General features: G+C 50.8%; 2 protein-coding genes and 1 long non-coding RNA gene across 9 annotated transcripts; 2 read left to right on the forward strand and 1 right to left on the reverse strand.

The window, feature by feature from the left end:
• Positions 1 to 3,081: 3,081 nt before the first annotated feature.
• Positions 3,082 to 11,462, forward strand: PPP2CB (protein phosphatase 2 catalytic subunit beta). Its single transcript, XM_079306835.1, has 7 exons — positions 3,082 to 3,342; positions 7,572 to 7,781; positions 8,005 to 8,178; positions 8,441 to 8,530; positions 9,142 to 9,303; positions 10,052 to 10,170; positions 10,688 to 11,462. The coding sequence occupies exons 1-7, from the start codon at positions 3,241 to 3,243 to the stop codon at positions 10,758 to 10,760; spliced, it is 930 nt and encodes a 309-aa protein (XP_079162961.1). The 5' UTR covers positions 3,082 to 3,240; the 3' UTR covers positions 10,761 to 11,462.
• Positions 11,463 to 11,526: 64 nt separating this feature from the next.
• Positions 11,527 to 25,777, forward strand: GSR (glutathione-disulfide reductase). Of its 7 annotated transcripts, XM_079306822.1 has the most exons (16): positions 11,527 to 11,666; positions 12,390 to 12,416; positions 12,683 to 12,771; positions 13,238 to 13,307; positions 13,452 to 13,599; positions 13,717 to 13,771; positions 13,845 to 13,944; positions 14,350 to 14,436; positions 14,584 to 14,745; positions 14,938 to 15,049; positions 15,120 to 15,251; positions 15,392 to 15,525; positions 21,969 to 22,042; positions 23,583 to 23,920; positions 24,162 to 24,261; positions 24,646 to 25,777. In XM_079306822.1, the coding sequence occupies exons 1-16, from the start codon at positions 11,538 to 11,540 to the stop codon at positions 25,463 to 25,465; spliced, it is 2,577 nt and encodes an 858-aa protein (XP_079162948.1). In that variant the 5' UTR covers positions 11,527 to 11,537; the 3' UTR covers positions 25,466 to 25,777. The 7 variants fall into 7 exon arrangements, with proteins under 7 accessions (XP_079162948.1, XP_079162949.1, XP_079162954.1 ...); XM_079306823.1 differs by lacking the exons at positions 21,969 to 22,042; positions 23,583 to 23,920; positions 24,162 to 24,261; positions 24,646 to 25,777 and adding an exon at positions 15,669 to 16,131; XM_079306828.1 differs by lacking the exons at positions 11,527 to 11,666; positions 12,390 to 12,416; positions 12,683 to 12,771; ... (6 more) ...; positions 14,938 to 15,049; positions 15,120 to 15,251 and having other exon boundaries at positions 15,494 to 15,525; positions 21,969 to 22,043.
• Positions 21,271 to 23,652, reverse strand: LOC306802500. Its single transcript, XR_013774387.1, has 3 exons — positions 23,562 to 23,652; positions 21,899 to 22,034; positions 21,271 to 21,867 (listed from the first exon to the last, which is right to left on the reverse strand). It is a non-coding gene; the product is annotated as an uncharacterized lncRNA (long non-coding RNA).
• Positions 25,778 to 25,941: the final 164 nt, after the last annotated feature.

Here is a 25,941-nt window from a genome sequence, read left to right on the forward strand (position 1 = left end):
CTTTTCAATTTGATGCCCTTTTTCCCCCCCTAGTTTTCCATCATCTCCTTCTATCCGGGTAAGTGCGTGGCAGAGGAATGGCTGTGCCTCAGCCTGCTTAAACTGAGAGATTGAATTGTAGCTAACACATTTTTTCGGGGTGAGGCATTTCCGACGGCAGTGTTTTGCATTTGAGGAACGGAGGGATTCGCGGCTGAGCTCCGGGCACCGGCGTCGGCATCCAACGCCGGCTCTTCCTGCACATTGCATTAGCGAGGCGCTGGCATCAGTCACTGGAGACGGCGCGGCGGAAGGCAGTGCCCTCAAAAGGCTGGAAAAGCGATTTGCACATGCGTTTCCAGGCAAGTAATCAAATCAGCCAGCAGGTTCAATAAAAGGAATAAGCAAATATTCCAGATTCGCCTGCCTCCGCAAACAAAACCTGTTGCAAGGCTTGCAGGTTTTGAGGCTCCTCCCCCTCCCCAAAACGGTTCCTTGGGGATTAAAATTGTCCCGGGCTGCTGCAGGAGGACATTTTTTTATTCCCAAAAAGATGCAGCTGTATTTGAGAGGAACATTTCAGGAGGATCCTTGCGAGGGTTTGATCACTATCCTTTCTTTTGGAATCCATCCCTGTGCATGAGTTATGGCAACAGAGTCCATTTTCAGGGATGTATTCCCCCTCTCTTTGCCTCTTTGCTCTCACCTATCTCTGGCTTTTTCCCCCCAGTTTATCAAGGTTTTGTAATGTTTCCTGCTGCTCTCCACAGTAAGCAGTGCTGCCCATCGTGATGCCACCACAGGAAGGAGGGAGATGAATCCTGTGGGGAAACGCTGGGAGAAAGAATCCAGGCTTCACTGAGGGTGCTGCCAGGTACGTCTGCCTCCCACCCAAATGCTGCCTCTGCACCCCAAAATGTGTTTTAGGGATCCCTATCCTCGTGCCCCTGGGCAGTCCGGCGCTCCCCTGCACCCTTGGAGCGCCTCCCATTGTCTTTGTGCATCCTCAGCTTCTGGCGGAAGGAAGAAGTTACTGTTTTTTATTTTATTTATTCACTGTGGGAGTGGTTTGGTCCCCTCTCTGAAACACGGGAATCCAGCGCTCTTTGGGAAGCAAGCAGTGGGTAAGCCCAGGCAATACCTTCCATTGGCAGTGTAGTAATTTTTTCTGTTTCTCCTCTGTTTTGTATCACACCCCAAAAAGTCAAGTTTCAGTAGAAAAATCACAAAAATAAGAAAGCGAGGTACCCCATGGGGGTGGTTAATGTTACACAGCCAACATTAATGTATTTTTTAATAAAGTGGCCTTCTGTGCCACTTTACCAGCATTGCCTTTTTAGAAGGTTCCAGCACAGAACTGATGAGATTTTAGAGGAGGTGGTGGAAAAAATCCTGCCTTCATTAATTCCCTCTCAGTGAGGCTTGTCAGTTTTCCCTGCCAGGGAGCCTGATGAATGTCCCCCACTGCTGCCGGGAGATTCTGCAGGCTCTGCCCCTGCCACTCCTTTGCAGGAAAATCCACAGCTCATCCCAAGAGCTCCCTCTTCCCAATAAACCAGGGTGGTGTTGCTCTGAGGATGCTCCTGGCTCCAGCTGCAGGTGTGAGGTTTTGCCTGTCCCTTGCTGAGACCTGCCATCAGATCCATTCCTCAGAAACCTCTTTATTTCTGACGAGCAGCCAAGAGAAATATCTCAGCTCCATCTTTCCATTTAAGCTTTGACCATTAAACATTTTAATGCTGGCAAGGAATCAGTAAATAGAAACTTATCACCAAAGCATGCGTGTCCATATATCCGTACTTGGTTTCCTCAAAATAAATCACGAGGAAACCTCCAAAAATTCAAAGAAGGAGTAAAAGCTGCTCAGCATTTAAGGCTGACCTCCTGAGGCTCAAGATGCCCTTTTTTGGGTTGTTTTGGATAAGCCAGGGATGATTTTTATGGGGGGTGCTGCTGTCCTTGGGAAGCTCCAGGGTGGGAAGATTTATTGTCCACTGCCATGAGGCAGGATTTGCCTTATCCCATGGCCATTCTCTGCTGCAGTGTCACAGACACGGGCAATATGGTTAAAAATGATCTTCTGGAAAACAAATGAGCAAATAAAACATCCAGAGGAGTGCGAGCAGTTCCTGCCAGCTGTCTTTCCTGGGATCTGGAATGGTGAGGATTGTCATCTGGATAGTAGCTAAAAAGTTGCATTTTATCTAAATTGCTCTCTTTTACTTTGCTAGCTTTATTTTTAGTTAGAAAATTCCCTTCAGGAACGTGATGTTTTGCATCCTTTAATTTTTCCCTCACTTCAGGGTGAAGTCCTTAAGCCTGTCTGTTTTACCCAGCGGAGATTAAGGGAACTCAATGCTCCTTGTAGGGCAGCCTAAGTCTCAGCAAACCTCAGCCTTCCCATCTGACATGGAAAAAAAAAAAAAAAAAAAACCAAAACCCACACGGATTTGATTTGTTTTATCCTGATAAAAATCCCTGGAAATTTTCCCCTCAGGGTCTCCTAAAATCCCATCCTTGCTGCCTGGGCTGGGCACTCCAGGTTGTAGCAGTGTCATAGTCTCAGTTTTACATCACTGTCACGATATTACTGAGTATAGAGGAGGCAGTAGAACAAGTCCAAAGGAGATTATAAATAAAGAGCAGTGGGTAAAAATTTGTGCACGTCTGTCAGAGTTTAAAGCTGAGGGCAAGATGATAGAGTGCCAGAATGTAAGAAAATGTATTCATTTTTACTGCACTAATCATGTGTCATATTTGGTACATGCTCCAGTTTTGAGTATTTGCTCCACAACATTTCACGGGAATATGGTGCAAGGCATTAGTAACGAGCATTTACTGAAAGCAGACAGGGATCGTTACATTTGCGCACAGCGGGCGCAAAACCGCGTGATTTTATCCATTTCCCTTAGAGAGAAGGGAGCATTTTATTCATTTTGCTTGGAGAGAAGCGCGCAGGCTGTGTCTGGGCTGGGTCTGACACAAACCAGCGGCGCCGCCATCGCCTCCCGCAGCCGTGAGGGGAGAGGGGCGGGGCCCGAGGGAGGGGCGGGGCTCTGAGGCCGGCGGCGCGCGCCGGAAGCGTCGGTGCGCGCCGCACGCGGTTGTGGGCGTGGCCGGAAGTGCGCAGCAGCCGCGGCAGGCGGGGGGTGCCGCCATTACGCGGAGCGGAGCAGACCCGAGCGGGCCGCGAGTCCCCGGCCGCCGCCGGCACCCACAGGCGGGCCCGGGCCTCGGGGGGCCCGCCCGGCCCCCCCCGCCATGGAGGAGAAGGGCTTCGCCAAGGAGCTGGACCAGTGGATCGAGCAGCTGAACGAGTGTCGGCAGCTGAGCGAGAACCAGGTCCGCAGCCTCTGCGAGAAGGTGAGTGCGGGGCCCGGACGTTGGGAGGGCGGCATGGTGCCTGTGGGATATCCGGCGTTGGGAGGCAGGCCCGCGGCCCGGGGATCTCGGGCTCTGGGGGGCGGGTGGTGCCTGCGGGATGCCGAGTTCTGGGAGGCAGAGGCGCGGCCGGTGGGATGCGGGGCGCTGGGAGAGCGGGTGTGCCTGTGGGATATTTGGCGTTGGGAGAGCGGGATGGTGTCTGTGGGATATCCGGCGCGGGATGACTGGGGTGGTTCCTGTGAGATTGGACATGGAGTGACCAGGCTGCTGCCTCTGGAGCCCCCGGCGCTGGCACAGCGGGGTGGTGCCCGTGGGGTGTCCGGCATCCTGGTGTCCTGCACAACATGGAGGAGCCTCACGCTGGGAAATGAACCCTCTGACTTCCGAGGTGGGATCTGGGGAAGCAGAGGGGGCAGAGGTGAGGCCCAGACAGGCTCCCATCTGCTGAGGGGGACCAAGATACACAGAGGAATGGTGGGATAAAGGACACGGTCTGCTGTTCTGGGCTGTGGTCTGGATAGGCCTTGGCAAATGCCTGCTGGGATTTGTTTAGCAGAGACTGGCAGGATCCTTTTTTTCCCGTCGGGAGAAAGGTCCTTAGACTGTGCTGGGTGTTGTCTGAGCAGTCCAAAGGCTCTTTGTGAACACTCCCTCACACTGCAGTCTGTGACCAAGGGAAGATTTTCCTTGTTCTTCCAGCAGTGATCCTGACATCTCCCTAACCCCCACACAGCTTCTGATTTCTTCCCCCCTTTTCATTTTTTTTTTGTAATCCCATGCTGGGCCTATCCATTTGTTTTGTGGCTGCTTTTCCAGAGCTCCATCAGTTGTTTGGGAGCTGTGGCTGTTTGGGAAGCTGGAGTTGTGGCTGCTGTGTTTTGGGAAGCTGGAGAATGATGCCAGCAGATTGTGGCTGAACACACAGGAAGTAGGGAGAGCTGAATAGGAAAGCTCAGCTGGAGGTGGGGAGGGTGTTTGTCCCTCTGGAGGCAGGTGACAGGTAGGTGTGTCATCTGTCACAGCACCTCGTTCTTCCAGGCTGCTGGAAACTGATGGAAACGACTGGGGCATGAAGGAAACACTGTGCCCTGCACTGACTTGGCTTGTTTAAGTTTTGGGGAGTGGTTGTGTCACCCAGGAGAGGAGCTTACAAAAACCTCTGGGTGTGCAGCCCTGCCACAAAGCTGGTTTAGTTGGTTTCCTTGAAGCTATATTTGGAGAATTCCTTTTCTCTAGAACACTTCTTAGCACTCCTGTTTTTGGGGCTGATTTCAAAGAGGCCCAGCACAGTATTACCTTTTGTATCAGGTTTCAGTTTGTGGAATAACTCAGTACTAAAATAAGAAATTAAGGTGAAGTGGGGGGAAAAAAAAAAGCCAAACCAGCAAAACCCCAGAGTTATCTGTGTGGGTCATTCTTGATTTTAGGTACTGGCATAGTGGACAGTGATGAGGGAAGGATTGGACACAGTGAGAGTGTGCCTAGTGATTCTGCACTCTTAAAGCAGGTGTTGAAATTTGCACCTGTGGAAGTGCCATTCTGTCCTCTCCTGCCCAGTGACAACCTCTAGGCAGCTGATCAGCCCCATGTGGTTCCTGCTGGAGGTGGAGGTGCTGCTTGTGGTAACATTGTTCCCATTCTGTTGGTGTTTAAAATGAAAACTAGCTCGAATCCTGCAGAATTTCAGAGGCTGATAGAAGGATTGATTCTGGTCACTTGCACGTTTGGGGTGCAGGTGAGGGAGCTGAGGGCCATCCTGCTTAATCCAGGTTTTTACAAAGATGATGAAATGGGCTATGAAGGAAGGCAAGGAAAAGGCTGTGTCCTGAATTAAACAACCAACCATCCACAACCATCCCTCTCATTGTAGCTTCTCTTTCCTCTCCTTGTTCTTTGGAGGTGTAAGAGGGGCCACAGTCCCATTGCATGAAATTCCCAGTGTTGTGTCGTGGCTGGGAATGTTGTATCTCTCTGGTGATGCTCATCCTGGGGGGTGCTGGTTCAGGTGCCTCTGGGAGCACCAGGGCACCTTGGCAGAGGCTCTGGGGTGCCCAGTGCTGCTTTATTCCTGAGGGTGACACAGCTCCATCCCTGCCATTCCTCTGGCTGCTTCTCGTTCCAGCGAGCTCCCTGAGGTTTGATATCCTCAGCCCACTTGTTGGTACAGTAGTTTGCTCTGTGACACTTTGTGGGATGAAGGTTCAGGTGAAGTTTGATCCCAAACTCCCTGCCTGGCTTCAGATTCCCAGAGAACGAGCCTCTATGGGCCAGACTGAGCTGAGGCAATGAATCTTCCAGAAGGAGTGGAGTTGCTCCTCTCTCCAAGTCTTCAAAAGCAAGTAGGCTGCTCTTCAAAAGCTCTTTGAGCACAGACATGGCAGCCATTGGTTTGGTTTATTTAATACAGGGGAGGTTTATTTAATAAAAACAACTGAAAGCTGCTGCTTTTTATCCTGACCTGGATATGGTTTTCATCCAGCGCAAGTGGGACAGATGCACAGGAAGCTGTTACCATTAGTCACTGTTTTCTGCAACAAAGGTAGCTAAATTTTGACTTTTTAGTCATAGTTATTTATTAGCCTCCTGGATTAAGTAAGTGCTGATGATGCCAGGCAGCCTGCTTGCATCAGAGGTTTTTATTTTTGCTTTGTAATAGTGCTTTTTATTTTAAGTCATTTGATTGCAGTGTTCACAATGCAGGCAGATGCACTGGTTAGTCACTGCTTTTCTGGGGTGTTTTTATTGATGCTGAGGATTCTCAAAGTCTTGTTCTGCATTAGAAAATGATCACATGAGGGCAGACTGGGACTGGTGAGGCTGATCTAAACCAGCTCTGCAGAGTTAAAATGACAGACTGGATCTGTCCACGTGCACATGAGTGTCCACAGGGTGAGCTAAAACGGGCTGCAGGGGAACAGCTGGTTGGCAGCCAGAGGAGCTGCTCCTCATCACCTGCCAGCTCCTCCTTCCTCATCAGGGAAACTTCTGGATTCTCCTAGCACCAGCACTGCAGCCCCTGGGGTGCTCCCCCTTCCCAGGGGAGGTTTAAAGTGTTCACCCTGTTCCTGTGGAAAAGGAGCCCTGCTGAGCTCCAGCTTGGAACAAACCCCTGCCTGTTGCTTTGTGCAACAGTCAGAACACACGGAGCAGCTGTTTTGTGGGTTTATATTTGTCTCTCCCAGAGGGTGGAAGCTCTCAGAAGGAGCTATAAATGCTTTTAAAGATGTGTGAGCAGAATTTGAGTGCTACTACTGCACTCGAATACAACATGTTCAGCAGTTCCCAGTCATGCTGGGAGTGCAAGGCAGAGCCCATGTCAGGTCCGTGGGGAGGATGTGACTTTAAGGATCCCTCAGGTTAGGTTATGTGCAAAGAGCTTGCTGGATGCAGTCCAAGCTGTCCAAACTGCTTGGGGTTTAGTTATTCCTTCCAAATCCATGTTTTTCCTGAAAGAGGCAAGGCAGCAAACATTGGAATGGGAGTGCAGGCGTCCTCAGGGTATCCTTGGGAAGCAGCTCCCTTCTGGCAGCACAGGATGAGTCTTAGCTCAGCCTGAGCTAAGGGATATGGCAGGGAATACCCAGATCATCACCTGCTGGTGACTGCTCCATGTTGGTGATCTTCCAGCCCTTTTGTTTGGATCAGATGGAGCCATTCCGTGGGTGTTCCCTGGGCCTCAGATGTGCCTGGAGCGCTGATCAGCATCAGTCAGTGAGCTGGAGGCAGCACAACAAACCTGGTATTTGATAAGGGTAATAAGGTGGTGCAGATAGGCTACATTGCATGGATGTAATTAGCAGAGGAACTGCTGGGTGTAGAAGAAGAGATGACTAAATCCAGGGATGCCATCCCTCCATCTGTGGTCATTTTGTTGCCAGCTGGGTACAGCCAGGGAAGCTGGTTGTGGCCATGTATGTTCCAATTGCCTCTGTCTTTGCTTTCCAGTTGTATGTGACTTGCCTGGAGAAGTTGCTAAACTGTTGTGCTTGGAAGAGGGTTGGAATTCTGGCAGGCAGAATGTGCCCTGGGCAAGGGAATCTGGCCTTGCTGTAGTAAAACTGCTCATCTCCATGCACTGGGATTGGGAAACACCCCTTGTATGTGCTCACCCACCAAACTGGGTTTCCAGTGAGAATGGAGCTGAGTAACATCACCTGCTTCTGGAGGAGCTCCTTACCTCTTTGTCCTAAATGTGTTTTCCTCTCCAGGCTAAAGAAATCCTTACAAAAGAATCCAATGTGCAAGAGGTACGCTGCCCCGTCACCGTCTGCGGGGATGTCCACGGGCAGTTCCACGACCTCATGGAGCTCTTCAGGATCGGTGGGAAGTCTCCAGACACAAACTACCTGTTCATGGGAGACTATGTGGACAGAGGCTATTACTCAGTGGAGACAGTGACTCTCCTGGTGGCGCTGAAGGTATGGCTTGTGAGATTCGGGGTGAAACCCAGGAGCTGGGAACCGTTTTCTCCGGGATGATTTTCTCCTCCCGGTGACGCTGCCCTTGGCTTGAGCTAATGGGTGTCAATTGTTCCGTGCCAGTGAGCACGTGCTGGGAACAGAGTGCTTGGCTGCTGCTTGGGGGATTCCATGGCTCTTTCCTTCCGTGCCTGTGCTAAGGGAGAGTGTTCTCCACCCCCAGGTGCGGTACCCGGAGCGCATCACGATACTGAGGGGCAACCACGAGAGCAGGCAAATCACACAAGTGTACGGCTTCTACGACGAGTGCCTGCGCAAGTACGGCAACGCCAACGTCTGGAAGTACTTCACAGACCTGTTTGATTACCTGCCACTCACAGCTCTAGTAGACGGCCAGGTAAGTCTGGCAGAGGGAAAAGCCTCCCCTCCGTAGATATCTGCAGGCTGTGTTGTCTGACATCCACAGGAACGGTCCCAGACAAGCTCCTTTAACTTGTGCTCCAGGGACAAGATGGCTGCAGTTGTGAACGAGTGTTAACAGAGTTAAACCCAGCTGGTTTGGGTGTGGGGGTTATATTGTATTTCCTTCCCAACATTTGGGTATCACTCTTCCATTAACAATATGCACTTATTGGATTGCTCTTTTCTTTCTGGAACAGATATTCTGCCTCCACGGTGGCCTCTCTCCATCCATAGATACACTGGATCATATCAGGGCTCTGGACCGCCTGCAGGAAGTTCCACACGAGGTAATAGAAAGAAAAGGCTTCAGAAGCTTAAATATCTGCTAGTAGAAAATGCAAATGTTTTCTCACATTGCAGTCTATTTAAATACGTGGTTACACGTGTGGATTATGGCCTTTCCAGGAGCTAGAGCAGATGAACATTTGGACAGAACACACAAGTCAGTGTGCTTTGATTACAGCAGCCTACATAAGGAGAGCTGTGGGGGTTTCACAGCTGTTTTCCCCAGAATCGTGGGATTTTTGGGCTTTTAGTCTGACTCAAAGAGCAGGATTTGGCAGGGGAGAGTGTTTACTATCTTCAGCCTCATCACAGAGATGGTTGTGAACTGGCAAGCACCATGTGAAGCCACACTGTGACACCATCCCTCCTCCCCAGCCAGCCCAGCCTCCTGTGGTGTTACAGCTCCCTGGAGCCTGCAGTGTGGACTGAAAACCCACGCTTGGAGCTCCCGGGCAGCTGGAAGTTGTGCTGGGAGTGGCTGGGGCTCAGTGTGTGTTCAGTAAACTCCTCACGTGCCTTGCACTGAGAACAACCTGCTGGCAGTCCTGCTACTGTAAATAAAAGGTGTTTAAGCATCTTTCAATCTAACAAAGAACTCCTAATGTTTCCCCAGGGTCCGATGTGTGATCTGTTGTGGTCGGATCCCGATGACCGCGGCGGCTGGGGCATTTCTCCACGTGGTGCTGGCTACACCTTTGGGCAGGACATTTCTGAAACCTTCAACCACGCCAATGGTCTCACACTGGTCTCCCGTGCTCACCAGCTGGTCATGGAGGTAGGGCTCACGAGTTTGTTGGCACCTAAATCTTACACAGGTCAGTACCAAAGAGAGGCTTTAGTCATGTGAAAACAACAACATGCTTTGAGCTGCAACCTCAATAAGGGGTTGTTCTGCCCTTTCCAAGCAAATTTCCCCCTCCAAGTCAATTGCCAAAGGGGCTGTGTCACTCCCTGTTTGTGGCAGGAATAATTTTCTTACATGCTGGCTTGCTCTTGCTTTGGCTGCTGGTATGTCTGACAGCCTGTGCCTTAGTGCTTGGCAGTCAGGTGTGACAGGGATTATGCCATTTTTGGCTGTCGACAGGCTATTCTTGGATGTCTTGCTGGAAAAATGCCAGGTGGGTCAATGGAGCAGATGCATTTTTAAAATCTAGTGCAGGTAGATCCCTTAAGCAGAGCCGTGTGTCAGAAGTCACTGGCATCCAGCAGGCAAATTGTCACCTGTGGTGCACAAAAGCCAAAGGCATCCCTAAAAATCCCAAGGCTTTTTAACTGGTACAGTCCATAATTTACAAGTGAGAAGTGGATGATCTCCTGTAGGCTGCTCAAAGCTGGTTTTGCCAGGTACCTGCTGCTGCTTCTTGTGGTAAAGCATGTATTTTGAAATGAAGCTAAGTCAGTTGGAAATACTTCAAGAAATCTCCAGTTTCACAAGTGCCTCAGTGAGTTTCAGGCCTGAAGAGGAACTTTGGGCAGGCTGAGGTTTAACAGAGACCTTTTCTTTTTCTGTCTCTCCCTGGCAGGGTTACAACTGGTGCCATGACCGGAATGTGGTTACCATCTTCAGTGCCCCCAATTACTGCTACCGCTGTGGGAACCAGGCTGCTATCATGGAATTAGATGACACTTTAAAATATTCCTTGTGAGTATCCAGGCTGGGGCTGGGCTCTCTGAGGAATGGCTGGTCACTCCCAAAGGGTTTCTTCCATGAAAAGCCAGCTCAGACCACTGTGGAATTAACATGTGTCTGCCTTTAAAGAAGCCATGAGTTAAGCTCCTAAAAGCTCCTCCTCTTGGTTGTCTGCAGAGGTGGAGCTTTTGCACTTGAATCTTTTGATGCCCTAAGCTTGATGGAGAGAGTAAAAACCCCTGGATTTATGTATTTGTTCTCATCTTTGGTAGCACTGAGCTTTGTAAGAAGGGGGAGAGGGTCTGAATTGTGCTTTCAGCTGCTTCCATGAGAAAGTGGTGACAAGCTGCTGGGTCACTCTGATGAGTTTTAACTCCCATTAATTCCTGTTCTGGGGCTTGGAATGTTTTGTGTGGAAGCAGCTGGGGTGAGTAGGGTGCTAGCAGCAGGAGAACAAGCCTGATACTTATCGTGGCACTGGAAAGTGACTTGTGGAGGAGGGTAAGTGATCCCTTTTTCCTTCCTGCAGCCTCCAGTTTGACCCAGCACCTCGTCGTGGAGAGCCTCATGTTACCCGTCGTACCCCAGACTACTTCCTATAAACCTCTCCCAGCCTTTGTAGAAGGAAGTACACCTGGCATTTTAAAAAAAGCAACAATATTTACACGTTTCTGTAAGAAATCAGGGTTCGTCTCAACTGAAATCCCCATCATGGACCAAAATGTGCCATACAGAGGACGAAGAGCATTTAGCACAACTTGAGACTGAATTCCTTACGACACTCTCTCTCTCTCTCCCATGCCCATCAGCCCGAAAGTCAGTTTGCCTGCTGTATTCGTAGTCATTGTTTTCTTTCTGGACTGTTCAGAGAGGAAAAGGTAACTTTAACAACACTTCATCTCCTCTGACGCTTCTTTGTACATTTTTAGTTCTAGTGTTTGACTGGCATGAAGTAGAGTTTGTTTTCCAGGGAGGTGCACACTAACTTCATCCCCCAACACTCTTTATTTTATTGGAAAGACCGCTCAACCTAACTGGAGAAAGGAAGTGATTCCTGCTTGGGAGTACGTTGTCATAACCCAGATAAAAGCGTTCCCTTTTTAGCTCTATTCCCTTTCTGTGCTGATCCTGCCCTTTTTTTTTTTTTTTGTTTGTTTTTTTTTTGTTTGTTTGTTTGTTTTGGGGTATTTTGTTTTCTGTTTTATTATATCCCCCCCCACCTCCCCTCTGTATATTTGTCCTGGAAGTGCTTGCAATCCCCCTCGCTGTACCCGAACCAATAAACTCGCCGTTGTCAGCCCCAACACGTGGTGTGGTGCCGGGGGCGGGCCCGGGGCGGGGCGGCGGGGCCGGGCCGAGCTCGGAGCGATCCCGGAGCGATGGCGGCGGCCGCCTACGAGCTGCTGGTGCTGGGCGGCGGCTCCGGGGGGCTGGCGGGGGCCCGGCGGGCGGCCGAGCTCGGCGCTCGGGTGGCGCTGGTGGAGCCGCGGCGCCTCGGCGGCACCTGCGTGAGTCCCTGCGGGCGGGGAGGGGCGGGGAGCGGCGGGGAGGGACGGGGCCGGTGTCCCCATGGTGGCCCCGGGCAGGGCTGTGGTGCGGGAAGCCGGCGAGAAGGAATCGCCCTCCTGGTGTCCGAGCGTTGTGCAAGGAGCTGCCGCGTCAGGCTGAAGCAGGACGGATCGCAGTCCCTCATCTCCACCAGCTGCTTCCCGGCCGTTTCCAAGCCGTTTTCAGGAAGGTGACAGGATGCCGGTGGATCCCGGATCTGTGTAGCACAACTGCAAGGCGGTAAAACAGAATTGAAGAGCACGGTGAGCTGGTTACAAGCCAAAAAACAAACTGATTCCCCAAACAAGCAGGGGACAGGCTCTAGTTTTATGCCCTAACGCGTTCTGCTGGAAAATTTACCATATTCCCACAACTGCAGGCAGCAGATTGCAAACACCTTTCTCCTAGTAAATAATTTTTAGAGTATCAATGGAAAAACCCTGTGTTAAAAGGCCCCACCTTCCATATTCTCTTTCAAGGAAGTGAAGGAAAACAGGCAGACCGCAAGACCTTGAGCCTCCCAGGGCGGTTACACCCCTGTTTTGCCAGGAACCCGTAATCCTGCCTTTGTTTTCCTGAGCAGAGAGCTGAGATGCAGTGCCAGCCTGATGTGGGATGCTCTCTGGAGCATTGCCTTTGGAAAAGTGGGCCTTGACACTGAGACTTGCTCTTATTCCCCCCAGGTCAATGTTGGGTGCGTGCCAAAGAAGGTAAGGCTGTTCTGCCACCAGCCCTGGTGGCACCTCTGGTGGCGTGGGTTGGGTCTGGTGTGGGTTCCTGCCAAATTCCAGGGAGGTGCTGGCACAGGGTGTGGGGAGGAAGCAGGGCCTGGGAGGCTATTGAGCCATTGGGATGCCGTGGACACTTCTGTGTCCTGTGGGTGCTCTGGGCAAAGGTGAGGAATCAGGAAGCCTGGCAGGGGTTTCCCCAGAATCCAAGCATTCTTCCCGAGCCAACCTGAAGTTTGTGTGGGCAGGTGATGTGGAACACAGCAGTCCATGCAGAGTTTGTCCACGATCACGCTGACTATGGCTTTGAAACACCTGGTGTCAAGTTCAACTGGAGGTAAGAATGGAAAGGGCCAGTTGGAAACCTGCATCTTCCAGTGAGTGCCCCATGGGGAGCAGCCCATTGTTCACTTCAGAGGGGTCCCTGCCCACTTCCAGGCTCCCATGGGCTGTGCAGAGCTGGCTACAGAGCCAGCATTGCTGCTGTGTTCTGGATAACAGGGTGCCAAACTGCCTGTGGAAAGAGGCTCTGGAAAGACAAACGCAGGGAAGGCTGGCACAGAAATCTTGCTTTGGTGGAGAAAGGGTCGCAGGGAGCCATTTTATTTTGTGACATGGCTGCCACATGCCAGAGGGGTTGAGTTCACAGAACCATTAAGGTTGGAAAAGACCTCTGAGATCATTTAGTTTAACCTTTGACCAACCACCACCTTGTGAGCTGGACCATGGCACTGAGTGCCACGTTCTTCCTGAGCTCAGAGATTCATGTGCAGGCAGTGATGGTATTCCCTGCTCTGTTCCAGGACCATCAAAGAGAAGCGTGACGCCTACGTGCGGCGCCTCAACGACATCTACGAGAACAATGTTAAGAAGGTGAGCGTGGGATGTCTTTACCCTGCCATCTGAGTGGCAAAAGCAATGGATTTTTGGCCACTTTTCCAGCCTTAATGGGTGTCCTTCAACTGTGGAAGCCCTGGCTCCCATCGTGCTGTTAACTCCATAACTATTATCCCTAAGGCTCACATTGACATCATCCGGGGCTACGGCAAGTTCACCTCCGATCCCGAGCCAACCATCGAGGTGGATGGAAAAAAGTACACGGCTCCTCACATCCTTATAGCCACGGGCGGGCGCCCGGCTGTCCCTTCTGACAGCGAGATTCCTGGTGAGCCTGATGGAATCCCCCAGGCTGCCAGCCCGGAGAGAGGCCTGCCAAAGCAAAGCAGGCTTTGGGAGGGGAAGTGGGACAGGTGAAGGGTGCGAAAGGGTCTCTGCTTTGCAGGTGCCAGTCTGGGGATGACCAGTGACGGTTTCTTTGAGCTGGAGGAGCTGCCCAGGTAACGTGGGGTTCATCCCAGAGCCAGCAGCACCAGCTGCAGTGCCTGCACACCCATTGGCGCTTCCCCGCAGGCGCAGCGTCGTTGTCGGGGCCGGCTACATCGCGGTGGAGATCGCGGGCATCCTCTCCACGCTGGGCTCCAAGTCATCCCTGCTCATCCGCCACGACAAGGTAGCGCCACCGCCCGTCCCCTGTCACTCCCCAGCCTGACAGGGTTTCCTGGCTGTCGGTTCCTGGTAAGGGAGGGTCTGGGTTGGCACGGGAATAGTGATGCAGGGCATGGGAGCCATGGGGAGGCTGAGGGGAACTTGTTTTAGCAGCACCCACCCCTGTGCCTGGCGTTTCTGCAGCCGTGCGTGTCACCACATCTGCTCCCTTGAGCTTTATTTCAAGTCATGACTTGAAATGAGGAAGAAAGGAAAAGAAAATAATGCAGAAACAAACAGAAGTTTGTTAACCGCAAGCACCCCAGATCTCTTGGGTTCCAGGAGCAGGGAGGTGCCAGTGGAGGGGCTGCCAGGTGGTGCCTTTGCCTGCAGACCCTCATCTAACGGGGTTGGGGGCATCCTTGCCCAGGTCCTGCGTACCTTTGACTCCCTGATCAGCTCAAACTGCACCCAGGAGCTGGAGAACACCGGGGTGGATGTCTGGAAGCACACACAGGTGGGAAAGCACAGTGCAGCCTTGTCTCATCCCTCCTGCAGAGGCAGGGCTGGGGGAAAGCTGCTGTTTTGGGTGCTGCTTGCTGAGCTGTGTTGTTACAGGGCAAAAGCCACCTTCACCTTCTCCTGCTGCTCTTGCTCCCCTTAGGTCAAGAGGGTCACTAAGACCTCGTGTGGGCTGCTGGATGTGACAGTGAGCTCAGCAGTGCCTGGCCACAAGCCGTCGGAGAGGGTGATCCGGGACGTGGACTGCCTGCTGTGGGCTGTGGGGAGGGAGCCCAACTCCGAGGGGCTGTGCCTGGAGCAAGTGGTGAGATGGCAGCACTCCCCTTCTGTGCTGGTGGGACGATGCCCACGGGTTTTTGGGGTTTTCTTGGGTCTCCAGAGCCTGTCATAGCATGGCATTCCCCCCACTTGAGAACGCTGTGGCCACCAGCACAGTTTCCCCATGGGCTGTCCCATCCCTCCTGGAGCAATATGTGGCTGCTGTTTGCCATGGCAGGGCGTGCAGGTGGACCCCAAGGGCCACGTGGTTGTGGATGAGTACCAGAACACCACCAGGAGGGGGATCTACGCCCTCGGGGATGTCTGTGGGAGAGCCCTCCTCACCCCAGGTACGTGGCCGTGCCCCTCCCTGCACAGTGCCGGGCGGTGCCGTGGCTCAGCTCCTGTCCCTCCCCGCAGTGGCCATTGCAGCTGCCAGGAAACTGGCCCACAGGCTCTTCGAGGGCAAGCAGGACTCCCGGCTGGACTACGACAACATCCCCACCGTGGTTTTCAGCCACCCGCCCATCGGCACCGTGGGGCTCACTGAAGGTGGGGCAGACGGGGCGTGGGGGGTGCAGGGGCTCAGAGCTGCTGCTTGGATCTCCAGCGAGTGAGCCTGGACAGAAGGGCTGTGACTCTATTTAAATGCCCCCTGTGCATCCCTCTGACCCCTGTGCCTTCTGCTGCAGAGGAGGCCGTGGCCCTACACGGGAAGGACAACGTGAAGATCTACAACACGTCCTTCACCCCCTTGTACTACGCTGTCACCCAGAGGAAGGTGAAGTGTGTCATGAAGCTGGTGTGCACTGGCAAGGAGGAGAAGGTGAGTGGAGGGCACTGGGGACCGTGGCTGGCTATCCTCTCATCCCCATGTGATCAGCTCTTGGGCTGGGATCCAGCTCCCCCAGCACCAAGAGTTCACCCTGGATTCTGGTTCCTACCTGGCCTCTCCCTTCTTCTCCCAAGGTGGTGGGATTGCACATGCAAGGGCTGGGCTGTGACGAAATGCTGCAGGGCTTTGCTGTGGCTGTCAAAATGGGGGCCACCAAGGCCGACCTGGACAACACCGTTGCCATTCACCCCACTTCTGCAGAGGAGCTGGTGACACTGCGCTGAGGCTGCGGGCACTGACACCCTGGGATGGCAGCTGCAGCTGGGAAAAATGTTCCACGTGTTTCCAAAAGTGCCTTACTGCTGGGGGTGCCTGGAGGGGGTGTCTGTAGTGTTCATGTGACTTGGGAAGTAAATCTCATCTGGAGTGGTGCTGGCGAGTCTTTGGTTTTTGCTCTCTGGTGCCTGTGTCCAGCCCAGCTGGAATGGTCCATGGATGTGGTTTGGGAGAAGGCTGGCAGTGCAATCCCTGGCACTGGGGCTGGGCAGGAAGCAGCAGAGAGGGGCAGGACAGTGGGATCCTTGGGGTGTTTGTGGGTGCTGGGGTATCCTGGATGGGCTCCATCCTCCTCATCCTCCTCTTGTCTCAACACCGCTTGCTCTCCAGCCTGTCCTGACATCACATTGGGACTCTGAGGGGAAGTCCAGGCTGGGGGTTTAGGGATTCAATTCCCTGTTTCCAGCCCCATTTCCAGTGACTGGGAGCTCCAGACCCAGCTGGGAAAGAAGAGGCCTGAGTTGTGTGGGGTTTTGGGGATCAGAATGGGGTACCCCATGGTGAGCCTGGGCCAGGCACCTTCCTGCCCAGGAAATAGGCATGTGTTAGGGGGGCACCAGGCTTGGGGTCCTGGGGGACCAGTTTTGGGGTCATGTGATAAATACATCAGGCATTTCTTTGGCTCAGAAATGGAGGCCTATTCCTGCATTTTTTGTCACTTGGAACCAGCTCCACCTGGGCAATCTCAGGGATGTGAAATAAACTCGAGTCTTGGGAGTGTGAAAGGAGGCTCATCCAGGCAGTGTAAGGCTTTGATCAGAGAGCCAAAATCCTGCATTTTGGGGTCAGGGCAGACCCCAGACTGGTGAGAGAGGGCAGGACCCAAGTGTGTGGGGTGGGATGGAGGTGCAGGGGCCTTGGCCTCCTGTCCTCTATCCCCCACCCCCTTCCTTTTCCCCCCATGCCCCTCTGTCACCCAGATGCTCTTTACAAGAAACAAACCAGAAATCACACCCTGCATTTATTTTGCATCGTGTCCTTCTTTCCGCTGCCAGCAGATGGCGGCGCCGGCCTTTGAAAGAGATGGAAGCGTCCTGGGACACGGATCAGCCCTGCCGCTCACTGAGCTGCTTATAAAACCAAAAAGACAAAATATTCTGCAATGACCTGTGGTGAAAATTCGATGTTCGTGTTCCACGGGGTACGGGGGAAGCAGAAAGCGATTCCCTGCAAATCTCAATTCCCTGCATCGTGGATATTTTGTCTCTTATGTGAATAGCACCTCTTCATCTGAAGCTCTTTGGATTCCAAAGTGAATTTGCCACATTTTGGGCTTCCAGGCAGAGGGAATGTGAATATGGGAAAGTGATGGGGGGACAGAGAACTGCAGCAGTGTGTGTGTGTGTGCAGGGAGAGCTGGGGTTGGAATTCTGGACAAAATCCTCTTACCTGGATGCAGGGCCTATAGAATTCTCTCTTGGTCAGAGGTTTCTCCATCTGTGCCTTTTTAGTGCATCCAGCTTCAGGCCCCCCACCATCCTGGGATTCTAGAATTCCATCTGCTGCATCCCATGTGGCAAATCTGCCCTTTTGCTAAAATATCTGTGCATGGCTGGAGCTTCTTAGCCTCCATTTACAGCACATGATGATTCCATGCAGAGTTGCTATAATTCCACACTGAGTTATGCTGGGAAACAATTTTTTGGTTTAAATTCATAGTGGGATAATTGTTTTTCCTCTCAAATTCAAATTATATGTTAAAGGATTAATTTTAAACTATTCCAGGAATAAAAAAGGGAGTTTGAAAAATAGAGAATTTATTATTATTAAAGAATAATTCCTACATCCATCAAATCATTAATTGTAAGCCTATTCTCCAATTGTCTGTCCTTGGGATGATGTTTTCCTTTCCAGAAAACCTTATGCAGAGGCAGCTAAGTCAAAACCTGCCATTTCAGCTACAAGAGCCACCTGGTTTCACCTGGGCCGCAGAGACAGGTTTTTTCTCCCCAAGTTCCTGATGTAAAAGCTGGAATCTCTGGAGTGCCTGGATCTGCATGCTGGAGCCCAGCAGGTAGGGCAGAGTCTGGGAGATGCCACAGAGCTGGGAGCACTCAGAGCTCCGGGGGGAATCTGGACTGTAATGGATGGGGAGGTGTCAGGGTGGGAAGCTGTGAGTCCCTGACCCTGGGAATGAGCTTCCCAAGGCAAAGGGATGCCTCAAACACAGCCCGGGGGGGAGGCTGTGCAATCCAAGAAATTGTCCCTGCCGAGCCAGCAGCGGCTGCAGGTGACAGCCAGCCCTCAATCCCCGGGGATGTGCCTGGCTCTGGGCTGGGCTCTGCGCTCCCTCCTTCCTCCTGTCCCTCCTCCCTGCCTGAGGCAGGAGCTGCAGGGGCTCCCGAGCCCTCTCCTCGCTCCTGCCTGCACGGAGCCCCGGCGCTGGAAGCCAGGTACCCTGGGGAATGGGGCTGGGAGCTGCCTCTGCCTCCCTGCTGCAGCTGCAGCAGCTCTGCCAGCAACAGGTCAGTCTGTGTGCAAGGGCTGCAATCGGGTTCCACTGCCTGGAGCTGCCCTGGTTTACTGCGGGCACAGCACGGGAATGCTGGTGATGGCAGGGAGCTGCCTGCTGGAAACAGCCCTCGTGCTGCTGGAGCTGGTGCTGGGCTGGAACACGGAGCAGTTGGTGCAGTGGAGGGGGAAGGGGGTGGCAGCAGGTGCCCCTGACCCCTGGCTGTGGGGTTCAGAGCTGAGGGACACACACAGCTGGACTCTGCAGAGCTCCAGGATTGGGACAAGAAGAGCCTGGGGCTCTTTGTTTTTTTCCTCAGTGACTGAGACAAGTTCACATCCTTTTATTTTGCTCTTCTATCGGTAGCAGGTATCTCCAGTAAGAGAAAAGTGTCTGAAGCTACTGCATGTTAGCCTTTAAATCTGAACCACCCAGGGGCTGCAAAGTATAAAATGCAGTGAGATCAGTTTGGGGTGTTCTGCTGGAAAAACGGGGATTGAGTGTAACTGAGCAAAGGAGGAGCATTTCCTGAGGCTGACCTGTGAGATGGCACCTCCTCCCAAAAGAATGGACCTGTGCTGCTGGTTTTTTCCCAAATGAAAATCCTGGCAAGGAAAACTTCCTTCCAGTCTTTGCTGTTTGGACAACTGTGGGTTGCAGTCATTTACTGAACAGAATTGGCTTCAACTGGAGTCAAACCAAGAGGTTTCCGAGGTAACCTCTCAGCATGTCAAATTCCTGACATCAATCAGAGGTGCCTATCCGTGTTATCCAGGTAAGGCTTAGAATCCGGTGTTAATTAAAATCAAGTCACTGAGGCAGCAGTGAATGGAAATTCAAGAGCACCAAAAGGATTCAAATCCTTAGAGCAGGTCACAGAAAAAAAATCAATGAGTACTCAAAGTCCCTGTGTGGGTGTGGATGGTGATGTAAAAGGGAACAGGCAGGAAGGTACAGGGAGAGTTCAGCCCTTCCAAAACCATTGTCTTTCTGAGAGGTGACAAGGTGACACTGCATTTAAACCTCTGCTGTCACCTTCACAGGCAGTTCTTCTCCTGTGCAGCCTGCACAGTTATTTAAGTTTAAAGGTGTCACCTCTGGGCAAATCCAGCCTTGGGTTGTGTGGAAGTGTTAAGGATCCAACCCCATCCTGCTGCTCACCTGTTCTGCTCTTGGCTAAGCAGGCTGCTCTGCCTAATTTCTAGTGAGGCATAATCCAATATTGTGCAGCCCAGGAACCTGGGTGAGGGGTAAAATTCTGATTATTGTAACAAGCTCTAAGTAATGATGACCAGGTCATGGGCTTGTCTCATAGAGGGCAATGAGACCTCTGTGCTAAAAGAGGGGGGTACATAAACTAGCTGCTGACAGTGCAGTCTCCTGTAGCTGTGAATTAGCTGATGGCTCCTAAAACGTTTCTTTTGTTTGCCAATTCTATCCTCCACTGAGACTCTCTCATGATTGTCCCACTTTTCAGGGTTTTTTTCTTACCTCTTTCTACCTGTTCCCCAATTGCTCTCCTCAGTTTCAGTGCCCCAAATGACAGGGCTGTCAGGGAGTGACTCATGAGCAGAGGCTGAATTGAAAGGTCCAATTTAGGAGGCTCATGTCCCATTATTGGGGAATTTAATGCTGCCAAGAGCCCGGCAGGGATCATTGATTTAACTGTTCCTATAGACTAAACCCTGGCACTCACTGCTAAATGCTGCTAGAGCATCTCTCCAGGGAAAAAACCTGGACCAGTCCCGATATTTAGTGGGGTCCCTGCCCAGTTTCCAGTGATGGATGGGCAGCTGCTACTTGGAGACTGGATCCCGGGAGAACTTCAGTAATTTCCTACTGGAAGCTTTTAAAGCAGGGACTTGCTTCCAAAGTAAGGCAGCTAAAATCTTATTGCTTCCCAGGCTTCTCCATAAAGTGTGCATAAGTGTGTCTGGCTATGGAAATCTTACTTTAACCTGATTTCAGGGAACAGTTGGCTGAGATTTTAGTTAAAATTTAAAACAGCCTATGACACGTGAGATAAAAAAAAAAAAATCAGAAGCTTAAAGATTGACTGAGCATGAAATAAAAATAAAATTATAATGACAAGGAATAGGTAAGCAGACTCAGTTCTAATGAAGCAGAGTGGAAATTATATAAATGTATATATATGTGTGTATATATGTATATATAGAGAGCCATAGCAAACTTGTTGTCAATGCCTCACCTGCCATTTGCATCTCCTGATTTACATTTGCAATTTGGCTTTGGAGTGAAATATTATCTATTCCCAGCTAGAGTGAATGAGTAATCTGCAACTCATCTTGTATTTATTGTATTTATTACAGTCATCCTGTTGATAGCCTTGTTTTTTATCATTTGAAGTTTGAGATCTTTTAAGAAGAAATACCTTGACAAACTATTTTCTTTGGCCCCAGCTCAGACTATACAGATAAATGATTCTGAGGGGAGGATAAGCAGTTTAAACCCATTGAGAGGAGATCTGTGTGCAGCTCTGAGATTGGCACATCTCCCTGGGATTGCCCATTTCAAAATGAGAAATTTGCCTCTCAAGGTGCACTTGCTTTTCTTTATGAAAGTAAATGTCGGTAAGAAAAAATTATTTGATTGCAACTGGATATTTTTAGAGTGTGTTTTCTTCCACAGCTCCTTTTTTTTTGCCAGCTGAAAACCTACTGGGATATTTGGGCTTATTTGGAGATAAACCACTCTGAGGTATGTCATATAAAATATCATGGAAATATTGATTGATGGAAAAGTTAAATACTTGAAGAGGTATTTCACACATAAAAATCAAGATAACAAGATGACAAACCCAGCAGGTTGTGTCACAGGAGTGGAGCAGTGGTGGCTGCTCCAGGGCATTTCTTCCACTTGCCCAACATAAAAAATAATTGCATCACTTTGAACTGCTGCTTTAACAATGGAAAACTGACTTTCTATATCCAGAGGTACAAGATTGTCCTGGTCATGCTGTGAGATGTTACACTGTGTGTTTGCCTATGGAGGCTGTGACTGGGATTCCAGCAGGGAATGAGCCTCGTGTGTTTGCAAACCCAGAGTGGGATGGGGCAGGTTTTCACTTAGGGAGCCTCCCACTTGATTCCCACTTTGCAGATTTGCTCTGCTATATTAAATGAAGAAGGCAGGCCTAGCTCTTATCAAGTTACTTTGTGGAAGCACATTACTGTTATTTTTCATCTTATAGCAATTAGGTTTTGCATTATTTTTTTCCTTGTCTTAGTTGATTTATGTTTCTGTCCTCTGTGCCTCACTCAATTACTCATCACTGCCTGTTTTAGCCAGCAAGGACCCTGTGGAAACACAAGGCACTGGCTTAATTTCTCTTTCCAGCAATCCTCCTCCCCCTCAGCTTCAGCATAATAGAAATCCGTGGAGCTTTTCCATTTCTTGTGATTTGCAGTGTTTGTACAGTTATTTCCCTGGGCCTGCCACAGCAGACTGAGCTCCAGTTTTGCCTCAAGGCTGTTTACAACTTCTTGTTTACCAGTTGTGAACCAAAACTGTTGCAGAGATCATTACTGGAGAGATGAGAAGCTGCTGCTTCACAACACGGTGTCAGAAAAAGAGAGAAAGCAACAAAATGTGTACCCAAAGTAATGATTATTCCTCCTGCTTTTAGGGTGGTGAAGGACAATCCTGTCATGGAATGACCAAGAACTTCTGCCTCAGATCATCAGAAGCCAAACTCCAGCAGGTAAGGAAGGAAGGGCACCTCTGCCTGACCTGCTGGGGACAGCTGGGACAGCTGGGCAGGGGACTGGGAATGTGGGGGGAGCCCAGAGCCACCTTCCCCTGGCCACAGTGTCTACCTGAAGCAAATCCTCTGGGAAGCAAAATATTATGGAAGAGAATTAGTGGTAATAATAATAATAATGTGGGGAAGAGCAGCAAAGGGAGCAACAGTAAGACTAAAGGGAGCAGGAGGAATGCTGTTTTTTAAATGGGGTGAGACAGCATCTCCTGGGATTTATAGAGCACAGCTCCAGCTCTGGGATTAAAGGAACAGTGTAAACTCATAGTGTCAAGTATCTGTATTTGCATTCTGCCAGTGTTGCCCATCTTGAGCCCAGGTTTGGGTGCAGGTGCACCAGTGCTGCTTCCTTGAGGGATCAGGAAAATTGGCATTAAAGCACTTGGCACAAGGCTGACTCTGAGCTCTGGCTGGGGAAGGCATTTGGCACATCAGACGTCTCAATAAGAGACATTTTCAATAATTTTGAAAGCATGTTCAATAAAAACTAATAAGCATGAATAAGCCTTTCTCCATCAAGACAGCCTGACAGAATGTACAACTATTCCTACACTTGTTCAAACCTACAAGCAGCCAGTTTTTGGTGAGGGATTTCAGATTTTTGTCTCCCTAGCTGGCTGTGCAGACATTTAATAAGTATGTAAAATACAGACCCATTAAAACACTGCACTGCTGCTAATTCCTAAACAGGCACAAGAGACCAGAGCATGATGGGTTTTCACTGCTCCACTTGCTCCAAACCTGAGGCACAGCAGAATAAATACTTTTTTTTGCTTTCTAAAAGTAAAGCACTTGCAGAGGCTTTGCTGTTCATACAAGCTCATCAGGATTCAGATGAATCTTGTGCCTAAATTTAAATTCCATTTCTATTAGAGAATGTGAAGCATCTTAAAAGTACCTGCACTCATACTTCAATTTCATGCCTGCTGCCACCAATTAATTTTGCTGCTCCTTTGTTAGGAACATTCTACCCCCTGCTCCTTCAGGCCTCCTCATCTGGGAGACAAAATATATGTGGAAAAAAGTTGGGAATGCTGCCTCCAAGTGAAGTTACCTGTTTGGAAATGATCCCAGCTGTCTTGTAACTCAGCATGTTTCAAACACATTGTGGTCCTTCTTGATTGCAGACTTGGAGTTGTGTAGCTGGTGAGCAGGGAATTAAATCAACCAACTGTAGACAAAACCATGTCATGTTCATGAAATGGGGCTGGATTTGGATACATGCAGGCAGGAGGTTTGTGCCACTTCAGAAAGGTTTAATCCCTGTTTTTCAGTGATGGAATTAGTGACTTTTTTAGTGATTGTTGCTCAGCCAGCTCACCACTGCCAGAGTGCACGTGAGCTTTATGCTTATTTCAGAAGAGTGTACCCAAAGCAGATAACAATGCTAATATAATACTAATATAATAATAATAATACCATCATATTTCTTCAGATCAATTGCAAGCAGACTAAAATGACCTCTTTACAAATATCTTTCAGGGTGCATCAGAACACAAGGAAGCAAATGGACTCAAACTCTTCATTGGATTGGCCTCAGATGCTGAATAATGGGACTTACAAGCACCTTTACTGGGAAGGAAATGTCTCCTACGTGGACTTCTACCTCCACCAGCCTTCAGTGGCTGCTGTCTTCATCACCTCCTACCTCCTCATCTTCCTGCTGTGCATGGTGGGCAACGGGGGGGTTTGTTTCATCATCCTGTGGAGCAAGCACATGCACACGGTCACCAACCTGTTCATCCTGAACCTGGCTGTCAGTGACCTGCTGGTGGGGCTCTTCTGCATGCCCACCACCCTGCTGGACAGCATCATTGCAGGTGGGCTGGGGGCTGTGGGCCAGGGGGGCACGTGTCACAGGGGCTCTCTGGCCATGCTGATCACTGCCATCAGAGGTGAGGCGAGTGGCAGGTGTCCCTGTGATCTTTGGGAGCTCCCTTGCAATCCAAACCACTCCATGAGTCTGTAATTCTACTCAGGACATGGAAGATGAGAGCAAATGATTTTAAGCAGAGTCCTGCAGTGAGATGGCAGCAATTCCAACTGCCTGTTTCCTTCCAGGATGGCCCTTTGGGAGCCTGGTGTGCAAGATGAGCGGGATGGTCCAAGGAATCTCTGTTTCTGCCTCTGTCTTCACCCTGGTTGCTATTGCCATGGACAGGTAAGATGCTGCAGAGTCTGCAACCATCACTCTCATCTCCCCAGGCCCCCTGACCACACTGAGCCCATTCATTAACCCTCCCAACACCACCATAAATCAGATGCATTTTGCTCCTAAGGCTGGTAAGCAAAATAAAATCTGGCCAGGTGTAAAGAGCAATTTGCTCCTCCACCAGTATCTCTTAAAGATGGTGGAACTGAGCTAGGAATTGGTCTGTTCCTCAGCCACAAAGCTGGATAGCAGAAATGTTAATACCTGCCTTGCTTAAGTGGAGCAGCACAGGCAGCAACTGGGAGGATGAAGAGATAATTCCATCTCTGCTCTTGAAATGTGTGTGCATCCTTGCCTGGGTACCAAAGCACTCCTCAGTCGGCCTCTCCGCAGGTTCCGGTGCATCGTGCACCCATTCAAGCAGAAGCTGACCGTGCCCACGGCCGTGGCCATCATCGTGGCCATCTGGCTGCTGGCCGTGGCCATCATGTGTCCCTCGGCCGTGCTGCTGCAGGTGCAGGAGGAGAAGCATTTCCGTGTGCTCCTGGGCAACGCCACCCGCCCGGTGTTCTGGTGCCGGGAGGAGTGGCCCGAGCCGGCCATGAGGAGGATTTACACCACGGTTCTCTTTGCCAACATCTACCTGGCTCCCCTGTCGCTCATCGTGCTCATGTACGCCCGGATCAGCGTCTCCCTCTCCCACACGGGCGCCCCTGGGGCGGGGAGGCGCGGGCAGGAGCAGCGGCACAGCGTGTGCAAGAGGAAGCAGAAAGCCATCAAAATGCTCATTGTTGTCACTCTGCTTTTCACCCTCTCCTGGCTGCCCCTGTGGACCCTGATGCTGCTCTCGGACTACGCCAGCCTTTCCGACCTGCAGCTGCAGCTCATCAACATCTACATTTATCCCTTTGCTCACTGGCTGGCCTTCTCCAACAGCAGCATCAACCCCATCATCTACGGCTTCTGCAACGAGAATTTCCGGCGCGGTTTCCAGGCTGTCTTCCAGCTCCAGCTCTGCTCCAGGGTGGGCTGTTCCCAGCCAGCCCCCAGCAATTCCATCCTGCCGGCTGCCTGCTGCCAGACACCCTGGGATCCAGCTCCTCAAACAGCTCCAGAGGATGGGAAGCCAGTTAGGAAAGGGAATCGGGTGAATAACCAGCAGGATTTGATCATGGAGCGTCTCACAGAGCCCTGCGACAATGGGATCAAGTGAAACGCTGTGATCTGTCAGTCTCTCAGAGCAGCTGAAAAAGGGCTGCTTGAACCATATCTGGTCACATTTCAGCCTCTAACTCTCACGGACTGAAATATTGCAGACACAGTCTGGAACCCACCAGTCCCTGGGTTTTCTTGTGTTTGTGCTTCTTCATGGACACCGTGGGTCCTGCTCAAATGACAAAATTAAGCATTTTCCATCACGTTCCACTTGTTCCCCTCTGTTGTTGTTATTTCTGTCATATCCATTGTTGTTGCAGCTAGAGAAACAAATGGAAATGGAAATTTGAGAAATAAAGGATAAAAAATGGGCTTGGTGGTTTTTTTTTTTTTGGGAACTCAGTTTGATTTTGAGGCAGGGATACAAGTCACCCAAAATTTCTGTATGAGCAGGAGAGAGAAAACACTTGAGAGCCCCTTGGATTGGATAAAGCTCAGCAGGTACAAGAGTGACATTAGAAACTTCTGGAGTTG

Source organism: Erithacus rubecula (assembly GCF_903797595.1).
Source record: "Erithacus rubecula genome assembly, chromosome: 5".
Taxonomy (NCBI): Eukaryota; Metazoa; Chordata; class Aves; order Passeriformes; family Muscicapidae; genus Erithacus; species Erithacus rubecula.

What these genes read in the sequence shown, in the direction of transcription:
- PPP2CB (XM_079306835.1), top strand. Translation starts at nt 3,241, where the DNA reads ATGGAGGAGAAGGGCTTCGCCAAGGAGCTGGACCAGTGGATCGAGCAG. An exon ending in CTCTCCTGGTGGCGCTGAAG is followed by an intron (nt 7,782 to 8,004) that starts GTATGGCTTGTG and finishes CTCCACCCCCAG; the next exon opens with GTGCGGTACCCGGAGCGCAT. An exon ending in TGCAGGAAGTTCCACACGAG is followed by an intron (nt 8,531 to 9,141) that starts GTAATAGAAAGA and finishes ATGTTTCCCCAG; the next exon opens with GGTCCGATGTGTGATCTGTT.
- GSR (XM_079306822.1), top strand. Translation starts at nt 11,538, where the DNA reads ATGGCGGCGGCCGCCTACGAGCTGCTGGTGCTGGGCGGCGGCTCCGGG. An exon ending in TGCTCATCCGCCACGACAAG is followed by an intron (nt 13,945 to 14,349) that starts GTAGCGCCACCG and finishes ATCCTTGCCCAG; the next exon opens with GTCCTGCGTACCTTTGACTC. An exon ending in GTTGCTATTGCCATGGACAG is followed by an intron (nt 24,262 to 24,645) that starts GTAAGATGCTGC and finishes GCCTCTCCGCAG; the next exon opens with GTTCCGGTGCATCGTGCACC.